The following is a 21,058-nucleotide window of genomic DNA, read 5'->3' on the forward strand; positions in this document are numbered from 1 at the left end:
CGTTGGTAAATGACAGGCGTCCGTTTTGAATCGCTTACAGCCCGAATTGCAAAGAAACGTTGGTAACGATGGCAAAGCAAAGCGCTCAGACAACAGCGGGTGTATTTGCTGCTTCTCTGAATATTCGATGAAAAGTCAGTGAACATGTGGTCATTTGCTTTTGATATTTACTGATCTGTGGATTTCTATCAAGAGTGTTTCCTACAGAGGAGAAGATCCGCTTCACAATGATGAGGGGAGCAGTGAACATTATTTAAGGGACTAAAACCTAAAAGCCTCTAGTCATGCACCCAGAAAAACAAGTATTTGTGAAATAGACTGTATGTGCATTATGGGATGTCTGCCTTTACTGTACACGTGAATGACCCCCTCCCTTTTTGCACATGATATCGACCCTCCCACCGCTGCTGAAGCTCTTCTATCTTATCAGAGCCAGACAGGACTGTCCCACCTCTGACACCCCCCCCCAATACAAGTGTACTGCAGTACACCCCCTTAGAAAGAGAACGGAGAATCCCGCCCTGTCCCCAAACTGAAGTTTAGGAAAAATCAGTCTCAAAACGAACAAACCATCCCGGCTTCCGTCCTCCCTGAACGCTGAGGGGACAGACAGAGCCCCTCTGAACAGGACTGGGAATAGGACTGGGGGCTTCAGCCTTCCACAACATGCGTTCTCTTATCTCAGGTAAGACAAACATGTTGCTTCGAATCCCTTTTCTCATCGTCAAAGCATAGGGAAGCATTGTAAAGCACAGAGAGGTCTGGTAAAGCATAGGGAAGCATTGTGAAGCACAGAGTGGTCTGGTAAAGCATAGGGAAGCATTGTGAAGCACAGAGAGGTCTGGTAAAGCATAGGGAAGCATTGTAAAGCACAGAGAGGTCTGGTAAAGCATAGGGAAGCATTGTGAAGCACAGAGAGGTCTGGTAAAGCATAGGGAAGCATTGTAAAGCACAGAGAGGTCTGGTAAAGCATAGGGAAGCATTGTGAAGCACAGAGAGGTATGGTAAAGCATAGGGAAGCATTGTAAAGCACAGAGAGGTATGGTAAAGCATAGGGAAGCATTGAAAGCACAGTGAAAGCATGGTAAAGCATAGAGAGGTATGCTAGAGCATATTAATAAACATGGCAAACCAAGATAAACTAGGGAAAATGAACAATACAGCCACAGTGAAAACCACAGAAATACTGTGGGAAACTTTTATAATATCAAACTCGATAAGCCTTTCCACGTGATGTAAGAATCAGAAAGATAAGAGAGAAGTGAATTGTTCTCAAAGCGATCTGTGTGTGTGTTTATAGTCCAGTGAGCTTTTCATGAATACACAAGACAGACGAACCATCAGGGAACTATAGCACAGGGAACTAGACCTGTACAGAAACACCCTTGGCATTGTTCATTAAAATGACTGGATAGTCACGTATAGGGGCGGGTTTATAATCCTCTGTTGTAAACCAACGCATTTGCACTTCTCTTCTGCAATGGTGCAACTCAGACACAGATGCAGGAGCTTGAACAATAAAAGAGACCGCATTTTCACAGAGCACCGTATATCCAAATATAACCCTATCAGCCTCTTTCTGAGAAGATAAATCTCCATTCTGTGCACAGGGAATAGTATGAGGAATATTTAATGTGTGAGGTGCTCCCTATCTCCCTCACTGAGAGAGCCGGTGTGTGTGTCTCTCCCGCTCTCCTTTAGCAGCAGTACAGCCTCTGGATCTCTATCCTTTCTGCTAGATCTGTGCACACAATCGCTGCGGCAGAGGCTGCTGATAAACTGGCTCTCCATCCTTAAGACGCTCAGTTAATTGCATCAGGAAGCCTGCTAAAGGCTCATTTAGTCAGAGATGGATGGACCCCGCTCTGGGGTTTGAGGGAGTTTGCATCAAAAGCCAGCAGAAGGGGGCGGGTGAGCAGAATATTTAGACCTGCAGAACACAAATCACCATCCTCCATCCCCAGCGCAGTCAGCTGACAAGGAGCTGCAGCAGAGCCCTGAGAAGCACACAGTATCCATCTAGGTGTGTATGAGCAAGAGAGAGAGAGGAGAGAGGGGGTGCTGCTAGCTCTGCACTGGGGCAGGAGGGCTAGGGGGCTTCCTGGGAACCAGTGCAGACTGGGACTCGCTGGGAAACACACCACAAAAGGGTACTGTGCAGGAATCTTACTGTGTGTGTGTGTGTGCGTGCGTGCGTGCGCACGTGTGTTTTTTCTATGTTAAAGTAAGAGACCAAAAGCTTTGGGCAAAATAGTCCTTGTTTCTTTTCATTTTTATTAAAATTGTTGTGCAGTGTTTCCTTTGTTTATAGTTTAGTTTATTGCAATGTTGACATAGCCCTCCACTGAAATGATTAGTCAGGATTGTTACTAATGCATGCAAAGTAATTGTGCAAGTGCCTGCTTGAGATTGTAGGGGGGTGTCTCTGTGTCTGTGCCGCTGTGTCTGTGTGTGTCTGTTTGTGTCGCTGTGTCTGTTTCTATCTCCAGCTTCCTTGTACACCCAGCCAGGAATCAGATGTAATCTTTGTATGTGTGTGAACAGTATTTGCAAATTCACTCAGATAACAATAGTGCTGGTGTGCTGTGCCGGTACAGCATGGGTTTGCACTCAGATTACACTCAGACTATCCTAGCCCACACCCTGCACTACACCGAGGCACAGAGCAGCAATGAGCTATTACTGAGCCAGCAGCCCGAGGAAGGGACAGGTAAATAACTCGTCTTACTTGCTAAGAAAATCACTCGTGTGACAGATCGTTAGAGAAGCACTGCTGTTTCTTTTCACAAAAGCAAAGGCTTTGGTAAGATCTGATCTTTTTTGTTTATTGATTATAAGGCATCCTTTACCAGAAGGAGGCTGAACCTTACCTTTCAAAGCAGTTCAGCCTGTAGCGCTAAAAAACAATAGCGACAGCTTGAACTTTGAGAAACACTTTGAAACTTGAGAAAGTAGTAAAATAGTCACAGCAAGATTGTTCAGGGTGTTGTATGTGTAGCTGTATAGGAGATCACTAAAAATAAATAAGAACACAAAGTCAGTCTCTCTCTCTGTCTCTCTGTCTCTCTCTCTCTCTCTCTCGCTCTGTCTCTCTCTCTGTCTCTCTCTCTCTCTCTCTCTCTCTCTCTCTCTCTCTCTCTCTCTCTCTCTCTCTCTCTCTCTCTCTCTCTCTCTCTCTCTCTCTCTCTCTCTCTCTCTCTCTCTCTCTCTCTCTCTCTCTCTCTCTCTCTCTCTCTCTCTCTCTCTCTCTCTCTCTCTCTCTCGACCCCTGTGTTAAACTAACATGACTTGTGTTTTCTTTTGTTTTTTCCAGCTCTCCAGAATCACTGAATCATGACTCTCAGTAAGCTGTCTAATTCTTTATTGTGGTTTATCCCTCATATAAAACGATCATGGTATTTCCACAGTGTATTTTAGCAGTTCCCCTGCATGCTTTCCCTGTGGTTACACAACATTTACCTCAGCTTGCCCTGCTTTGCCACATATATTTATTACACTTTGCTGTGCTTTATTATGGGATGGATCTGGTACTATGGTTACTGTTGCCGAGAGGAAAGCAGAGTTGTTGTCTCGCTTTAACCCCCCCCCAGGTGGATACTGGTCCCAGTTTGAGAAGGAGTTCCTGGCCGCGCACAATGATTACCGTCAGCAGCATGGAGCCCCGGCCCTGAAGCTCAGCCGTGACCTCAGCGAGGCTGCGCAGGAATGGGCAGAGCACCTGCTGAAGATCAGAGCCTTGAAGCACGGCTCCACAGGAGAGAACCTGTACTTCGGCAGCAGCTCTACGCCCAAGGAGGTGTCAGGTACTGACGGGACTGCACTACACTGAATGAACTGCACACGCTAGAGAAGATCAACCACAGGGGGGTGCTGTTCCTCGTACTCGCAACTGCCTTGAAGGAGTATTTCTCAGCAGGGGGGGGGGGGTTTCCAAACACGAAAAGCTGTCCTTCTCTCATGTTTACAATGGAGTGTCAATCCAAAGCAATTCACTACCCTGCTGAGTGTTTTAAAAGCGTCCCAGGCGCTGATGTGTGTGTGTGAGAGTATTCAGACACACAATTTAAAACAGAAACCACAATCAAGGGACTGTGTGCTGGTGAGACCGAATTTGGACTACTGTCTTCAGTTCTGGTCCAGGCATTACAAAAAGGACATTACGGATTGACTAAAAGGCTCGAGTTATTAATAAATAAATAAATAAATAAATAAATAAATAAATAGAAAAAAATAAATAAATAAATAATATTTCGCCACTAGGTGGCAGCCTTGCTGGAAGTGAAATAGGAAACGATGCTCAATTAATTAATTTGACCGCTAGAGGGCGACCCTGACCTCAGTCAATCTCACCGCGTTGCCGATGCGTTTACTTTCAGGGAAGGATGCTGTGGGCTGCTGGTACAGCGAGATTAAGGACTACGACTTCAGCAAACCTGGATTTGGATTCAATACAGGTCAGTGCGCGAGATGCAACATTTAATCAAGTCATGCATTTTGCAAGCCTCAAGTGAACATTTCTCAATGCATATGTTCAGTTACTAAGCACAATGATATAGGCGTGCAGTATATAACTGTTACTTACTATATAACATGTTAGCGAATGTCACCCCGGCCGCTTCACGTTATCCTCGTTTCACTGTGTTTCAATGACAATAGACTTAATGGTTAGAAAACAGAGCTAGATTCCAGAACAGGTTTATAATACAGGGCTGCTCCCTGAAGCTCCACCCCCCTGCTCAGGTGCCTCTGTTCCCTGCAGGTCACTTCACCCAGGTAGTGTGGAAGAGCTCCACTGAGGTGGGGGTGGGGAAGGCCACTGATGGGAAGATGACCTTTGTGGTGGGGCGATACAGCCCCCCTGGGAACATCTCCAATCCTGGGTACTTCCAGGAGAACGTCCTGCCCAAGGGCAGCTCAGGTAAGAGACCAGAGGGGGCTCACCACCTAGCTGAAACACTTGCTGTGTCATAGGCTGTGTGCAGGTAGGGGGGAATCCCTGAGGGTATGGAATGGTGGGGGACGTGGAATTCCCTAGCGCTGAATTCCACTTGAAATCTGGCGTGGCAATGCATGAGGGAGCGATCCACAGGGGTGTACGTTCGGTCCTGATTCACTGAAGGAGTCTTGTTCTAACTCCAGCCCTCTCCTTGTCTGTGTGTAAGCTCTGCGCTCCCTTCTCTTTCAGTGGGCAAGGAGATGCCCAGCAGTGGCACGGCCCCCACTGCTGCAGCCCTGAAGAAGCCAGGCAGTGCCCCCGCCCGACCCCCTCCCTCTGCGGGGCAGAGCTCTGGGTTCAAGGCAGAGGTGTTGGAGGCTCACAACGCTTACCGCCGGCAGCACGGAGCCCCCCCGCTGCGCCTGGATGCGGGGCTGTGCCGCGAGAGCCAGGAATGGGCCAATCATCTTCTCAGCCTCCGCGCCCTGCAGCACAGCGACACCAGCTACGGGGAGAACATCTGGTACAAGTGGAGCTCCAACAAGACAGATGCCACAGGTGAGAGATGAGCCACCTCTACTGTCTGCCCACCCCAGAGATCTGAACAGCGCCTGCGAGAAGCACGGTGTCATTACAGAGCTGAAATGAGGACTTCTTGATTTACAGTGTGGTGGCAGATACATTGGGTTCACCCAAGTCATACAGATTACAAAAAATTCTCGTTTGCGAGGCAAGAAATAGTTTTTTCAAGTCTTGGGTTGACCTGATTTAAAAAAAATGAGAAACCCAATTTGGCAAAACTATTACTTTCTGAATTTCTGTATCTGTTCTTTCAGGTGAAGAGATTGTGGAGTCGTGGTACAACGAGAGCAAGGATTACGATTTCAAACACCCAGGCTTCCAGAGCAACACAGGTGCCTCCGATTGGGTTCTAGAGGAACGCGTGTCAGATCCAGCTGGGTTCTCCAAGCACACACAACAATGTGCCTCTCCCTGTCTCCCCAGGTCACTTCACCCAGGTGGTTTGGGTAGGCTCGCAGAGGATGGGCATCGGCAAGGCGACAGACGGTGAAGGAATGGTGATCGCAGTGGCTCGCTACGACCCGGCTGGTAACATCTCCAACGCGGGGTACTTTGAGAAGAATGTGCTGCCCAAGGGTACCCCGCCAGCAGGGGGTGCCAGCGGGGACCCAGAGCCAAAGCAGAAAGGGAATGGGGCAGCTTCAGCGGGGAACAGCCGCGTGGCAGGTGAGAAAGCACTCAGCAGTTTAGATGATTCTGAATGAACTACTAGCTGATTATGGGATGGCGGCAGGGGGCATCTTGTTTAGTTGCAATGGTGCTACAGTATGGTAATAAAGGAAACTGCTCTGAACTCACCTCTCTGCCTCACGTCTGCCGAACCTGCAATCAGAAACACTGTGTAGTATTGTCTCCCTGAGTGTGCAGATAGCAGTGGAATTCTTCTCATAACACTTGTATCATTCAGTGAACCTGCAGGACTTCCTTTATCCAGTCAGAAATTGCCTTTTAGGATATGCATTGAGTATCGTACCAGGTGCTGACATCACAGAGACGATATAGTGTGTTGCCTGTCCCCTCTGTCTAGGCTCAGGCAGCTTTGTGCAGGGCTTCCTAGAGTCGTGTAACGAGCGGCGGTCTGCTCACGGAGCCAAGCCCCTGACCGAGAACCCTGAGATCAGCAGGGGGGCGGAGAGCTGGGCCCGGCACCTCCTCTCCCTGCACAGGCTCAAGCACTCCACCACCTCCCACGGGGAGAACATCTGGGCCAAAATGGGCGGGGCGGACGCCACGCTGACAGGTAGGGCACAACAGATCCTAGTTCTTGATTCTTGAACCTCACCCCAGCTTTGAAGACCTAAAACGATAAAGGGAGTGTGGGGCACTAGGGAGGGTATGGTAAACTTTGCATGCTAGAAGTAAGGGGTGGGGAGATTTGAGGGGTCACTCCTTTTTCTAAATGAGATCCTGCATCTCATCCCTGCAGCCTGTCCATCTGCTAAAGGAATGCACTAATTCTGAATTCCCTTCCCACAGGGCAGGAGGTAGTGGATACCTGGTATGAGGAAATGAAGAACTACGACTTTTCCCAACCGGGATACCAGGAGAAAACAGGTAGCGGAGCTCTCAGTCTTATTGGGGGTGCTCTGAGGCGCAGGGCTGGGTGCAGGGCAGGTGTGCGTTCCAAGCCCTGCTCTGAGCACTTTAAACCCTCTGTCTGGGTCTCTCTCTTCAGGGCACTTCACCCAGCTGGTGTGGCGCGGGTCTCGCACGGTGGGGGTGGGCAGTGCCTCGGACGGGAAGGGCACGGTCATCGTTGTGGCGCAGTTCCAGCCCCCCGGGAACATCACCAACCCCGGGTTCTACGCGCGCAACGTCCTGCCCGCCGGGTCGAAGGTCACCGACCAGCCCGAAGAGGAGGCTGTTGGGAAGAAGACCGTGGGCGGCAGCGTCGCCCCCATACCAGGTTTGACCTTTCACCCCTCAGCGATGCAGCTGCACTGCGTGTGTCCGCTGGAGCAGAAGCAGCAAGCAGCTATTATATATACCTGCGTACTAAACAAAGCCATCCTTATCCACATCATAGGAAAAAGAGGTGAACCTGGAATAGAAAGCTATGTAAGCCACTGTGAGGTGTTATGATAAGTCAAAGTGTCTTCATACAGTAAGCTCCAGCACCTCAACACTGCAGCAGGCAAATCAAAACCGTCTTCTGTCTTTATGATTTTAAACAGCAGTGGATCTAGGCACTGCATGTATCCTCCTCCCCTGCTGATCAGCTGATCCTCTCTCTACCCTGCAGAAAAGGAGCTGGATCGCTTCTCTCTCTCTCTGCTGGACACAGTGAACCGGTTCAGGAAGCAGCACGGGGCGGGACCCCTCAAACGAAACCCCGCCCTCTCCAAGGAGGCGCAGGATTGGGCGGAACACCTACTGCAAATCAAAGCCCTGCAGAGCAGCGACACCGAGCACGGAGAGAACCTCTGGTACCGCTGGGCCTCCAGCACAGCGCCCCCTACAGGTAACCACATGATATAACAGTAGCAGGACAGGGGACCCTACAGGCAACATCACAGAATTAGAAAAGACAGTGCCTCCTAAAGGCAACAACATGGAATTACAGCACCAGCACAACCCTCCTATAATAACAGCATGACCTAACAACAGCAGTAGGGTGACAGCTACAGGTAACAGCATGGTATTGCAGTGCTTCTCACACAGTGCCCCCTACAGGTAACAGCATGGTATTGCAGTGCTTCTCACACAGTGCCCCCTACAGGTAACAGCATGGTATTGCAGTGCTGCTCACACAGTGCCCCCTACAGGTAACAGCATGGTATTGCAGTGCTTCTCACACAGTGCCCCCTACAGGTAACAGCATGGTATTGCAGAGCTGCTCACACAGTGCCCCCTACAGGTGACAGACAGCATGCACTTGCACTGCACTTTAAAGCCTGTGTTGCTGAATGCTGTTTTCTCTCTGCAGGTACGGAGGTGGCAGAGTCCTGGTATAAAGAATGCAGCAAATATGATTTCAGCTCTCCAGGCTTCACGAGCGGGGCAGGTAAGGCACAGCAGGGCACCATCCATCCAGAATTTTCTCTTTTATTTTCGTGGCGTTCCAGAACCCTGAGATTTAGAACTGCACCACTGAACTGCACAGCAGCAAAGCAGGCACTGTGTGTGACACTGTCTATCACTGCAAACATGAGTAACAAGGGTTTCATTAAAATCCAAACTAAACATGCAAACAGTGTGATCCACACACACACTCGCACACACACTCACACACACACACAGAGTATGTATACCTTTCCTTATGCACCGGTTCTCTGTCTCTCCCCAGGGAACTTCACTCAGATGATCTGGAGGGCCTCGTTGCAGGTGGGAACAGGAGTGGCGACGGACGGAAAGGGAATGTTCATCGCCGTCGCGTTCTACGATCCCCCCGGAAACATCGCCAACGAAGGCTACTTCCAGGACAACGTGCTTCCCAAGGGGAGCGTTCTCTAGAGGCAGGACGGGGAGTGTGCTGAGGAAGCACGGACCAGGATCACATTGTCAGGCTTTGTTTTAAACAGCACAGTTTCCCTGTTTCCCTTCCAAAACCCCTGTGATAGCAGCTGTGTGATTTCCTCATCTAATCTAAACCTCTATTTGTAATGTAACACATTGAAACCCATTGCTTCTCTCCTTCAGTCACTCTGTGTGCAACTGGAACCCTGTTCAGTTTCCTAGCTATGTGTCTGTGTTGTAATGCATATATTTGTTTTTGTCAAAGTTGTTGGCAGGGCCATTAAATTATAAATAATAAAAAAACAAAAATATATATTTATTATTTATAAATAATAAAATCTACCCACAGGACTCAATAATAAAAACAATTACACTTGAAGCGCAATATTCCCCTGTCCAAATAAAGTATGATGAATATAGAGGAAGTGAGAAACAGTGCTGCACTATCTGCTCCTACCAGCACTCAGGTTGCTTCTACCTAGTTTTGTAACTCTAGCCCTGTGCAGAAAAAATCCCATTGGGAGGATGACAGCAACCAGCTCGCTGAGCTGAGGATATTAACACTGTAAGTTCAACAAACTACCAGCAGAGGGCAGCACAGAACCACATTACCGTGCCCTACCGCGCCTTTAGGAAAGACTTATTCCGCTGAATCAGCCACAGGAGCAGGAAGGCTTGGTGTGAGCTTCAGGCTCGTTCGTTTCATTTGGTTGCATTTTCATGCAGGCATTTGCAGAGTCACCTTGCCCGCTGGTTGAAGCCTGAATTCTTTCCGCCTGACGTTGAGAGAGCAGGGCGGGGGGGGGGGAAGCAGGCTGGCAGGATGAATTTCAATGCCTCTGCACTGGAGATCAAAGTGAGGGAATCCAGGGCAGTCCATTGCGTGCTGAATATTAAAAGAGGCTGCTGAGATTGAGTGACCCTGATCTTGCGCCGTTCCCTTCAGAGACGGTTCTGTCCCCGGGGTGGCGGTCTGCAGTAAGCGGGCTTTGCATCGGCTGCTAAGTGATTCACTGACGGCCTCAGTGGAGCGGAGGGAGAGGTGAGCAGGGATAGAAGCTACAGTTCCTTCCTTGTGAGAGTGGAGCCCAGATGAACAGCGCTGGCCTGGGGAGGGAGGTGGAGGCAGGCTGCCCGTACGAGTAGCAAACGCAGCAGCCCTGGCACTTACACCTGCATTCATCCTCCTAATCGGACGTGCTGGTGTGATTAGCCTCTTCTGTATAATCAAGTGTTTTGGATAACCGTTCTAATGGCAACTGTGTGGATGAAATCTAACGCAAACAGTCTTAGGGGGGAGAAGTCTTGTTCACTGTGCCTTGTTTTCACTGCCAAGTAATAATATATAAATGATATCATGCAGAAATCGTTCCGAATTATACTTTTGTTTTACTGGCTAACTCCCAGTAAAAGAATACATCAGTTTGCATTTTGAAATAACATGAGAAGCCCTTGTCCCATGCTGGCCTCAGCGCTACTTCTAACCCAGCCTTTGGAAACTGTGAGATAACAGTAATACAAAGCTGGGTCTCCTTTGTGTTTAAAATGGGATCTTTCATCCATCCTCAGTCTTTGATCTTTTTTAATAGAAGTGGAGGGGAGATGATGCAGCATCAGAAGAGCTGATGTCAGCGTGCAATCTGAGCCAGCCTCCTGCCCCGCCCTGCTCCCTGCATTATTGATACGCTAACGGGAGGGGGGAGGGTGTGCGAATCAGGCTGCCAGCTGCTCTCGTTCTGCAGCAGCTCTGCAGTCTAAACCTCAGTGCGTCCCCGGCAGTATCACAGCACCTCCCCCTCCACTGCTCCCCCTACCTTCCAGAGGATCAGCTGGCAAGGGGTTTGTTCTGAATTCACAGGCAGCGCGTTCAATTGGGGCCCGGGCTGCAGGAGAGAGAGGGCGTGCCTGTTCGCTCCTCAAGGATTGCATTCTCCAGTGTCTTAGTGCCTTTCGTGTTTGGAATAGCACCTCGAAATCCAGAATGAGTCAGCGTGCGACTTTCTAAGACCCTAAGAAGGCGCAAGAAAGCAATGCTCGCTCTGCTCCTGGTAGCTGATTGATTTAAAAACATTTAGAGCCCAATGGCCGAGCATCATTAACGTGCTGAACTGTTCTGTCCCATCCCAACTCTCTGTTTAAGTGCCTCCTGCCCTGTGTCTAAGCACAAGAGGAGGGTTTGATCCCAGCTGAGCTGCACGGTCCTGCAGGGTCAGTGTCTCACCCTGGTGGAATGCGAGAGATCTCCCTGCAGGCACACACAGGCGCTGCCCGGCTCAGCTGCCACCTGTTACAGACAGCTGATCACTCACCCTGGCTCTTCCACGATCCCGCTTCGTTTCCATAAGAAATATTTCCCACATAGCGCATCAATCCCAACTCCCGCCACTCCTGTTAGTTCAAGTGAAACCCTACTCAGCACAGCTCTGAAAACCCTTGAGGACCAGCCTGGACTCTGCAGGACAGACGACAGGTGCTCTGTGCACAGAGAGGTGCGTTCAGGGTGCAATGAAGAAGTCTTGAGAGCGCTGGTCTTGCCGACTTTGCCTCTTGTATGAGTATAATAACTGCCCTGAAACCTGAACCAACCAGGCCTCCCAGTCCCTCAGATCTAATCACAATGCCCCACAGCCTCCCAGTCCCTCAGATCTAATCACAATGCCCCACAGCCTCCCAGTCCCTCAGATCTAATCACAATGCCCCACAGCCTCCCAGTCCCTCAGCTCTAATCACAATGCCCCACAGCCTCCCAGTCCCTCAGATCTAATCACAATGCCCCACAGCCTCCCAGTCCCTCAGCTCTAACCACTAGGCCACACAGTCCCCAATTCCTTCCACTGCAACCCCCTTCTTTTTCTTTTTCTGGGTCTCTTTTCTGAACTACCGTGACTCAAGGAGATATATTTTCCTAGTTTGAGGACAGGGGGAACCCCTGTCTGGCCGTGAGGGAGCGTCGCTCTCCAGAGAGTAGTTTCTGTTACAGCAGATTACAGAATTCCACACTGTCACAGAAATGGACTATAAATACCCCCCCCCCCCGTGACTCAAGGAGATATATTTTCCACTCCTTCCTGGCCGTGAGGGAGCGTCGCTCTCCAGAGAGTAGTTTCTGTTACAGCAGATTACAGAATTCCACACTGTCACAGAAATGGACTATAAATACCCCCCCCCCCCCCACTCCTTCCTGTACTGTCTGTCCTGAGAAACACAGCTGAGATCAAGCAGCTACCCGCCCCAACGCAGCTGCTGTATCCAACCCAAACATTTCTACATACCCCCCCCCCATAGTATGTAACAGGGGAGTGAGGGTGTCGTTCTCTGAGGTCCAGTATGTGACACAGTGTGCAGGTCACAAGATGGAATTATCCAGATTCTGGGTAAAAACTCCAATTAATGCTGGACTGTCCTGTTAAAAAGCCTATGGGAAGAGAACATATATTCATAGGAACTGGAAATCGAATGCTGTCCTCATTCAAGATGTGGGAGAGACAGGGTCCGCTACTGACCACCATGTGATCGGGTATTTGAACTGCGCAGCACTCGACACTGCAGATCACTGATCATCATTGCACTGGATTGGGTTTTTAGATAATGATTTAGTGACTGCTAATGATCGCCTTCTGATCATTTAATTAAACCGAGGCGTGCAATTAGGTGATGAGCGATCCCCAAGTGAAAACGTTACCGATTGTGGAGTGTGTATCTGTTCCACCCGATTCAGAGACCAATGAAGCAAGCAGCTTGGGCTGGAAATGGCTCTCTCGATCGTTGCTTTGAAGAGAGCAGCTGGGTTGGTGTTTGCTCAGTTTGTTTGTTGACTGACACGGGTGCTTGAGGGAGCTGAACAGCTCTGTGCAAACTTTCATTTCTGTTTACAGCACTGGTCACTACGGAAACAGCTGTAACCCCTTCAACTCGCCACGCTCCGTAATCTAAACCCGGGATATTTACAGGCCTATATACAAAGAGTTAAAACAATGGAGTGTTTGTTTACATCCACTGTCTCTGTATAGCCAGCAGTGTTTCCACGCCAACCAGTTGCTATGAGAGTGTATATACCTCCACTAGATAGGAGATACCCACAGTGGCAGGCGTCTCACTGTCGCCACGGTGACCGGGAGGCGCTGCAAGCTAATCTAATTGGTCTCCAGGTCACTGTGTGTGTGTGTGTGCGTGTGCTCATCCATGTGGCAACATATTCCAGCACACAGTGGCTTCTACACTAGCTAGTCAGTGCAACCTCCCCATCGTATTCAATTGCACAATGAAATGTTCTTCTGCTCACTGCTGTTGCCTCGTTGTCTATCCTTGAGGAGCTCCTGTGTGAAAGGCTGTGCTATATTAAAGTAAACATCTTTCTGCCAGAGATAAGACAAAACCATGCCTAAATATGTTACCAACCCCCTCCCCATGGTTCATAACTACAGCAGTATGTTATATATATATATATATATATATATATATATATATATATATATATATATATATATATATATATATATATATATAATATATTTATATAACCACAAAGTCTTTACTGGATCTGTTAGTCATGTGATTAATGTCAATGCTCAGCCACCACTGTAGCGTTCATCACTCCAAACAGAAGCCTGCAAAGATTTTTCTTCTGTTACCCACAGGAACAATAGAACAATCAGGAATCAATTCAGCAGTGAGACTTGCTGACGAGACTACAGTGCAAGCGCTGCCCACGAGACACTTGGCCAGCATCTTAACTGAGCATGGAAGATTGTGGAGGAGAGACCTGCTTTGAGCATCACTGCCTTGGTGACCTGCTTCTGCAGAGCCTGCTTATGCCTTTAGTAAAAGACAGGCCTGTTGCGTTTGGGGTACTCTTATAGCAAAATGAAAAATAACTGGACATGACACCACAGGGGCAGGCTTCTTTGAAATAGAAACTAGCAAATTAAAACATTGGCTGAGCTAATCCTCGCTCTAGGCAAACTCTGCACAGTTCCTCTTTGGCTAATGTTTGACTCATAATGGCTCATTTCCAGCTAATGTTAGACTATATGATAAGGTCCTGTCTTCAGTGGAATGGAATACAGTGCACCCCCAATATTCTAATGCAGCATCAGCTGACACGGCACACAGCACACAGAGCACAGCACACGGAGCACAGCACACAGAGCACAGGGACTGTCTGCATGATCACCTGTTCTATAGGGAGTGGAACTCAATTAGACAGAGCCTGGAGGGATTATCAAGCCTCACCTCTCCTGGTAAAACAACCTGCCCTTGAGGGTATTGTTCATGTAAAAACATCAGACGGTCTCATTCCAAGCATGCAGCGCATCTCTGCAGTGGCTCTGCTCAATAAGGGTCACTATAGCGAAAGCACAGCAAAGGGTAATAAAGCACAATGAAAGCATGATGAAGCACAGGGAAGCATTGTAAAGTGTTACTGGAAACAATGGTAAACGCATTATATATTTTTTTTTTTTATGGTAATTAAGGACGTGGAATTAAATCAAATATAAATGTATGCTATGAGGAGATTGGAATGTAAAGTACCTGGAAAACTGGAGGTCAATTGAGGCATAACTCAGGTGCATACAGTAGCAGCATGCAGTCAACAGTAAACGCCCTGCAGCAGATCTCTCAGAAACACGAGGGACGGCTGGGGGGGGGGATTAGCAGTGCTCCATTCCTCCAGACTGGAAAACAAGGGCTCACACCTTCACAAAGACACAGGGAACTATCCCGGACTCCATGGCAACCACGAGTCCAGGAGCGAATGCCTGCTGTTGTTACCGCTGGACTGTGGGATATTAATCGCTCTTCGATTGCTCAGTGTAGGGGCGGGGGGCGGGCCCCCCTCGGGGGGGAGCATGCTGCGGTCATTCGCCAACAACGGGGGGGGGGGGGGGGGGCGAGAGGGGGAGGATCTCAATGTGTCTACAGTTACATACAGCCTTTGTTGGATCGCCTTTTGTCGATGCAGTTTCCTTTCATAATGATTTTGTGTTGTGCTTTACTTGTTGTTGTTTTGTTTTTCTTTCAATTGAACTGCAGCAATGATACAGTGGGTCAGACAACGACTTAAAAAAAAACATTTGTGTATTGTGTACAGAGGCTATACAGTCATACAGCTCTGCGTATAACGGGTACCTTCGCCGCTGTTTCAAGCCAAATGCCTCTCGTATGCCTTTTCAAGCTAGGTACCAGGCTGCCAAGCTACTGAACCGCGCCCTGAGCTATAGTGCTTGCTGCAGCATGGTGATGCACACCAGCCCCATCTGGTTTACAGAATTGCGCAGGACAGCTGACTGCCCGATATAGGACGCAAAGCACTCACACGTGCACTAGGACAATTTGGGGCACCCCTTTTTTTCATGCTGTAAAGTTAAACTTTAAAAAACGACAAGCATCTTTATTTTAGGCTGTCGTTCGTCTGATAAACTGTCATTGACAGATCAGCCAAATAGAGTTGTCAGACGTTTCTGTTGCCAGTAATCCGGCTTTATTATTAGTGTTGGAACTGACACACGCCGGTGATGGTAAAGGTTTTTAAATTTCACACATAAACTGGCGAATCGTCTTTTCTATATTTTCCATTTCTTTACTACATCACAATAATCACTACCAAAGAAAATGTAACCGGGAGCTTTGACAAACAAATCAGTCATGAATTTAGGGTTACTATAACCCGAGTAAAATATATTGATTCCGCCAGCACAGGGCGTTTTTGTACAGTGTCTTGGAATATTTTGTAAACGGCATTATTTTAATAGCTTTTGTGCGCAGGGTGTTAATAACATGTTTATAATATTAATCGCAAACTGAGAAACAATAACACTGCAGCCTGGGGAAAGTGTATCGTTGTTACCACACACACACGGTTTGTTGTTTATAATAACAGTCCATCATTTTATTTCACAGTATAGTTATTAAATCTAACATGCCTCGACATGACTGTAACCAAGGGAAGCCTAAAGTGTAAACAGATCAGTGACCGGCATTAACTTTGAGCTCATACATGTTTGGGGCTGCTAAGATACACTTTACGTACATTTAATAACGTAGCACTGTATTATGTTAATTGGTTTGCTCTGGTAAAGTAGCGCAGATATGCACAGGAATACGAGCCGCAGCGGCGTACATTTTGTTCGGCCAATAAGAATCACCCTTCAGGCTTTCGAGAAAAAAAAAACCAGCAAGAAGATCAATCATTTAAATTAACCAATCGCTGACGCCTGAGAAACTGCTGTCATTGTGTAGTAAGAGTGGCAGCTCCGTTGACCAAATAAAAAACCTACAAATTACTTGCAGGCGGAGTTTATGTTTCCCTTGACGACCACCTTCAACGAATAGTAATTCATACAAAGCCTATTGTGGGCGGGTTTTCGAGCAGTGACCAATAGAAATTTGGGAGCTGCTGGAACGCTGAGCGCTGGTCTCGAGTTGGTATATAAAGGAGGGCAGTGACGGTTGGAAGTCAGTTTCAAGCTAGTCGCGCTTGTGATTTTGTCGTTTGTTATAATCACAGTCTGCCATTTTAACTCGAAAATGAGGGAAATCGTTCATCTGCAAGCAGGACAATGCGGTAACCAGATTGGTGCTAAGGTCAGTATTTTGAAAGTACAATTGATTCATCGGGGAAGTATTAATATACAATGGCTCAGGTTTTTATGACACGGAGAGATCAGTACCGGGAGCGTGTACAATAAGGCCTTTAATAAAATGATTGGTAAATTATTGGAAAGAGTAACTGTATTAGCTGCGGTAAATTATAGGCATATCAATATGGTATATTAATATCGTGCGATTGTATCAGCATTTTTTTAAATTGTACAAGTTAATAAAATACCGCCCACTGTTCTGCTTGAGGCGGCGGTTGTAAAGATATGCAGCACTGTCATTAAGATGGCGGCAGGGTGACAATAAGAGAACTGCATCGATCATAATTTTTTTTTTTTTTTTTGTGGTGACGGGATTTCTGGCTCCACCCGGCTCGGCGCTTTTACAATACGCCGCAATGCAGGGGAAGGGGTACACTTAAATATAAATATTCAGCTGCGTTTACTAACGTTCACGGGTCGTCCTTTTTGATGCAGTGTGTCCGGTGTACGGCAGTGTGTTTTAACTGGGTTTATTCGCCTCATTTTAATCTCTTTCACGGTGTTCATTTTGAGTCGTTTCTTGCTGGCTCGCGTCCCGGGGTCCGGCTCGAGCGCGGGCGCGCCCTCCCTTGTCTCGCCTCGAGGCGGTGTCTGGCGGTTACTCGGAACGCGTCACGCGAAAGGGGCGGGGACTCGGCTTTAAAATTCAAATCCGTTTCGGTTGGATTCTGGCCAATGGCGACGGAGCAATGAAGAGCGGGGGAGCTGCGGCGCGGCGGGAATATTTCATATCTTATTAAATAGTATTGTAATAACATCTGAACCGGGTTTCAGAGCGTCAGTGGTTGACAGACATAACTAGGGTCTTTAATATTGAATAAAAAATAGCTTTCGGTCGGGATAGTTAGCACCACTAGGCTCTTCTTACTAAACGACTCATATTTTGTTTTTTCTTGTCGTTTTTCTCGTTGTGCGTCACTGTGTTAATGAAGGCCATAAACATTTCATTCAAGCGAATGACAAGGGTGCCGTCGTGTCTAGTGTTCAAATTCTGCATGAAAACATTTAAGCAAGACTTGACCAAGCTGTTTTTATTTTAGTTCTGGGAGGTAATCAGCGATGAACACGGCATTGACCCAACCGGTACCTACCACGGAGACAGCGACCTCCAACTGGAGAGAATCAACGTCTATTACAATGAAGCTTCAGGTAAGAGTTGCACCGCAATTCCCAAATACATCTCTTATTTCTGCAATATGGGACGGTTGCATTTTTGAAGCTGAAGTCTGGTCTTTTACACTTTCTGTGCCCTTCAGAAATGGTTTAGTCATTACCTGTGGCTGGTACTGCAGTAGAGTCTTGGGTGGTGAGCAAAAACAACGCCCCTTTTTAAATAAATTAATCATCTGAAGATCAAGATGAAGCCTGTATGTGTTGTAAATGAACTTTGTCTGAACTCTGTGGTGTAGTTTCTTTGAGGAACCATGAAAACCAGCTTGACTAGAACTGGATGTCTGTGTATCAGTTAACCCTGCCCTATTATGTAGATTTCCTTCTAGCTTTACCTTGGAGTAAGTGGGAACCCCCCCTTAATACAAAAGCATGTATCAGGATCTACATCATGATGCAGTTCTGACTAGAGCTCCTTTGCACCCCCTGCTGTCTTTCTTGATACTGCCTTACATTGGCTCAGTTTGAGTCCTTTGTCTTTTTAAAGATTAACTGAACCATACATCAGTTCTAACATGTCTACTTGTGTTCACATTTTGAAATGTGTGGGGTTTTTTTCCCAGGTGGCAAGTATGTGCCACGTGCAGTGTTGGTTGACTTGGAGCCTGGCACCATGGACTCTGTGCGATCCGGACCTTTTGGGCAGATCTTCAGACCAGACAACTTTGTCTTTGGTAAGTTAGGTTTGTTTTTAGGCTCAGTTTTAAAATGCTGCCCAGTCTATTGGACCCTGGTACCAGCGTTTGTGTAACGGATGCTTTTTCTTAAGATTGCCTGGCCTGATCCATTTCCTCTTTTGATCACAGGTCAGAGCGGTGCCGGTAACAACTGGGCCAAGGGTCACTACACAGAGGGAGCTGAGCTGGTGGACTCAGTCCTTGATGTGGTGAGGAAAGAGGCTGAGAGCTGCGACTGCCTGCAGGGATTCCAGCTCACACACTCCCTGGGAGGAGGCACTGGCTCCGGCATGGGCACCCTGCTTATCAGCAAGATCCGTGAGGAGTACCCCGACCGTATCATGAACACTTTCAGCGTCGTGCCCTCTCCCAAAGTGTCGGACACTGTAGTCGAGCCCTACAATGCCACACTGTCGGTGCATCAGCTGGTAGAGAACACAGATGAGACCTACTGCATTGACAATGAGGCTCTGTACGATATCTGTTTCCGCACCCTCAAACTGACCACCCCCACTTACGGCGACCTCAACCATCTGGTTTCTGCCACCATGAGCGGGGTCACCACCTGCCTGCGTTTCCCTGGTCAGCTGAATGCTGATCTGCGCAAGCTGGCTGTCAACATGGTCCCCTTCCCTCGTCTCCATTTCTTCATGCCCGGGTTTGCCCCTCTCACCAGCAGAGGAAGCCAGCAGTACCGTGCCCTCACGGTGCCTGAGCTCACCCAGCAGATGTTCGACGCCAAGAACATGATGGCGGCCTGCGACCCTCGCCATGGGCGCTACCTGACTGTGGCTGCTATCTTCCGTGGCCGCATGTCCATGAAGGAGGTGGATGAGCAGATGCTGAACGTACAGAACAAGAACAGCAGCTACTTTGTTGAATGGATCCCCAACAACGTCAAGACCGCTGTCTGCGACATTCCCCCGAGAGGCCTCAAGATGTCTGCCACCTTCATCGGCAACAGCACCGCTATCCAGGAGCTGTTCAAGCGCATCTCCGAGCAGTTCACAGCCATGTTCAGGCGCAAGGCTTTCCTGCATTGGTACACCGGAGAGGGCATGGATGAGATGGAGTTCACTGAGGCAGAGAGCAACATGAATGACCTGGTGTCTGAATACCAGCAGTATCAAGATGCCACTGCAGAGGAGGAGGGAGAGTTTGAGGAGGAGGGAGAAGAGGAATTGGCTTAAGCGTTCTGATTGTTTTGTCTGTAAATTTATGTTCAAAGCTGTACAAACTCTTTTGGTGACATACATTTGAAACTTGTTTTTGTTCCTTCAGTTTGTTGCTGTCATCTGTCCCTGTGTTCCTTTTCATATTGTATGCTTCAAAGAAGAAACCCATCAATAAAAAGCATTTTTGCTAACTGATTTGTTTATTCTTTTTATAATGTGGTTTGCTGTGATTTAGCCCATCAGGAGGTTTTAATTGTCTAATGGTATGTCAAGACTACCACAGTTAACAAGCTAGATGGTTTTTATATTGACAGGATAGTTCAACAGCGAGTTTCAAACAGTTCTATTAGTTTACTAGGTACCCTGAAACATTTGAGGTTCTCTTTAAATTGGGGGGTGGGTAAGGAAAGGTTAGAGATGTTTAATACAGCATTTTGATATTGGTTATTTTAAATAGGAAACTGCTTCTCTCAAATCAGTATTGCCTGTATTTACAGGCATTCAGGTCAGTAGTGCAAACAAAACTGCATTTAACTTTCTAGTTGTTTCATCCTGGGTCAGTTTTATGAGGATGAGGGCACACTAAATATATTAATTGTCACTCCAAGTAATGGGGAAGGTGTCTTTATCTCCTCCCCCCCCACACACACACACACACACACACATGCCACCCAAGCCTTTTAAGAACAGAATTTCAAGGTTCAATTGAATGAAGCATTGCTGATTCATGCTGCATTAACAGCTTTACATGGGAATGTGCTGGCTGTGTATTCCTGTGGTACATTTCAGCAATAAAGTGATCATTATGCTGATTTAAGGCTTGAGGCCAGAAGCTGGTGGTCACATGCCCAAGGTATGCGATTACATCACCCTGCTTAGTTATTTGCATAAAGCAGACAGGCAATGTCAATGTTTTCATTTTAATAAACAAGGTTATTTAAGCACATTACTCTAAATTGAATATACAACTGGTACATACATAAATAAGGATTTCATCACTATTGCATCGTACAGTATAGCTCCAGTGCAGCCTCCATGCCAGTCCTGTGCTTGGACTTTTAGAATTATCTCCCCAGTGCTTATTCTGATGAATTGTGTGGTGGGTTTAGTTGGTGATACTATCCACTGAAGAAACCAAACTCATTTCACTTGTGATCTGAACTGGGTTTGAGCTAAGACCCCTGAAAGGTAAGCAGTAACCTGCTGCACCACCTTAACCTCATCTGTTTGAACAAGGAAAAAAATGCAGCTGCATTACTTTCCAGGGTGTGGTTGAGGTTTCCAGGATGCTTGTATCCAGAGTGAATAGATAACACATCCCAGACAAAGCACCTTGCTTTAAATTAATTGAGTACCGGTTCCTAATAACATTGCTAAGGGAAGATTAGTTTTTATTCTGTTTTCAGTAGTTGGACATATCAC

General features: G+C 47.5%; 2 protein-coding genes across 6 annotated transcripts; both read left to right on the plus strand.

Moving 5' to 3' along the window:
- The first annotated feature begins 552 nt into the window (after positions 1-552).
- LOC121309627 lies at positions 553-9,277 on the plus strand. 5 transcript variants are annotated; one of them, XM_041242656.1, is made up of 15 exons: positions 553-685; positions 1,965-2,023; positions 3,314-3,343; positions 3,591-3,803; positions 4,377-4,454; positions 4,760-4,918; positions 5,186-5,494; positions 5,773-5,850; positions 5,942-6,184; positions 6,546-6,758; positions 6,995-7,072; positions 7,194-7,424; positions 7,761-7,979; positions 8,445-8,522; positions 8,805-9,277. In XM_041242656.1, exons 3-15 carry the CDS (start codon positions 3,334-3,336, stop codon positions 8,969-8,971), a joined length of 2,076 nt encoding a protein of 691 aa, XP_041098590.1. In that variant the 5' UTR covers positions 553-685; positions 1,965-2,023; positions 3,314-3,333; the 3' UTR covers positions 8,972-9,277. The 5 variants fall into 5 exon arrangements, with proteins under 5 accessions (XP_041098590.1, XP_041098591.1, XP_041098587.1 ...); XM_041242657.1 differs by having other exon boundaries at positions 1,970-2,023; XM_041242653.1 differs by lacking the exon at positions 1,965-2,023.
- Positions 9,278-16,428: 7,151 nt separating this feature from the next.
- LOC121309628 (tubulin beta-4B chain) lies at positions 16,429-19,827 on the plus strand. Its single transcript, XM_041242658.1, has 4 exons — positions 16,429-16,558; positions 17,655-17,763; positions 18,348-18,458; positions 18,591-19,827. Exons 1-4 carry the CDS (start codon positions 16,502-16,504, stop codon positions 19,649-19,651), a joined length of 1,338 nt encoding a protein of 445 aa, XP_041098592.1. The 5' UTR covers positions 16,429-16,501; the 3' UTR covers positions 19,652-19,827.
- Positions 19,828-21,058: the final 1,231 nt, after the last annotated feature.

The sequence above is a fragment of the Polyodon spathula genome, unplaced genomic scaffold, assembly GCF_017654505.1.
Source record: "Polyodon spathula isolate WHYD16114869_AA unplaced genomic scaffold, ASM1765450v1 scaffolds_1417, whole genome shotgun sequence".
Taxonomy (NCBI): domain Eukaryota; kingdom Metazoa; phylum Chordata; class Actinopteri; order Acipenseriformes; family Polyodontidae; genus Polyodon; species Polyodon spathula.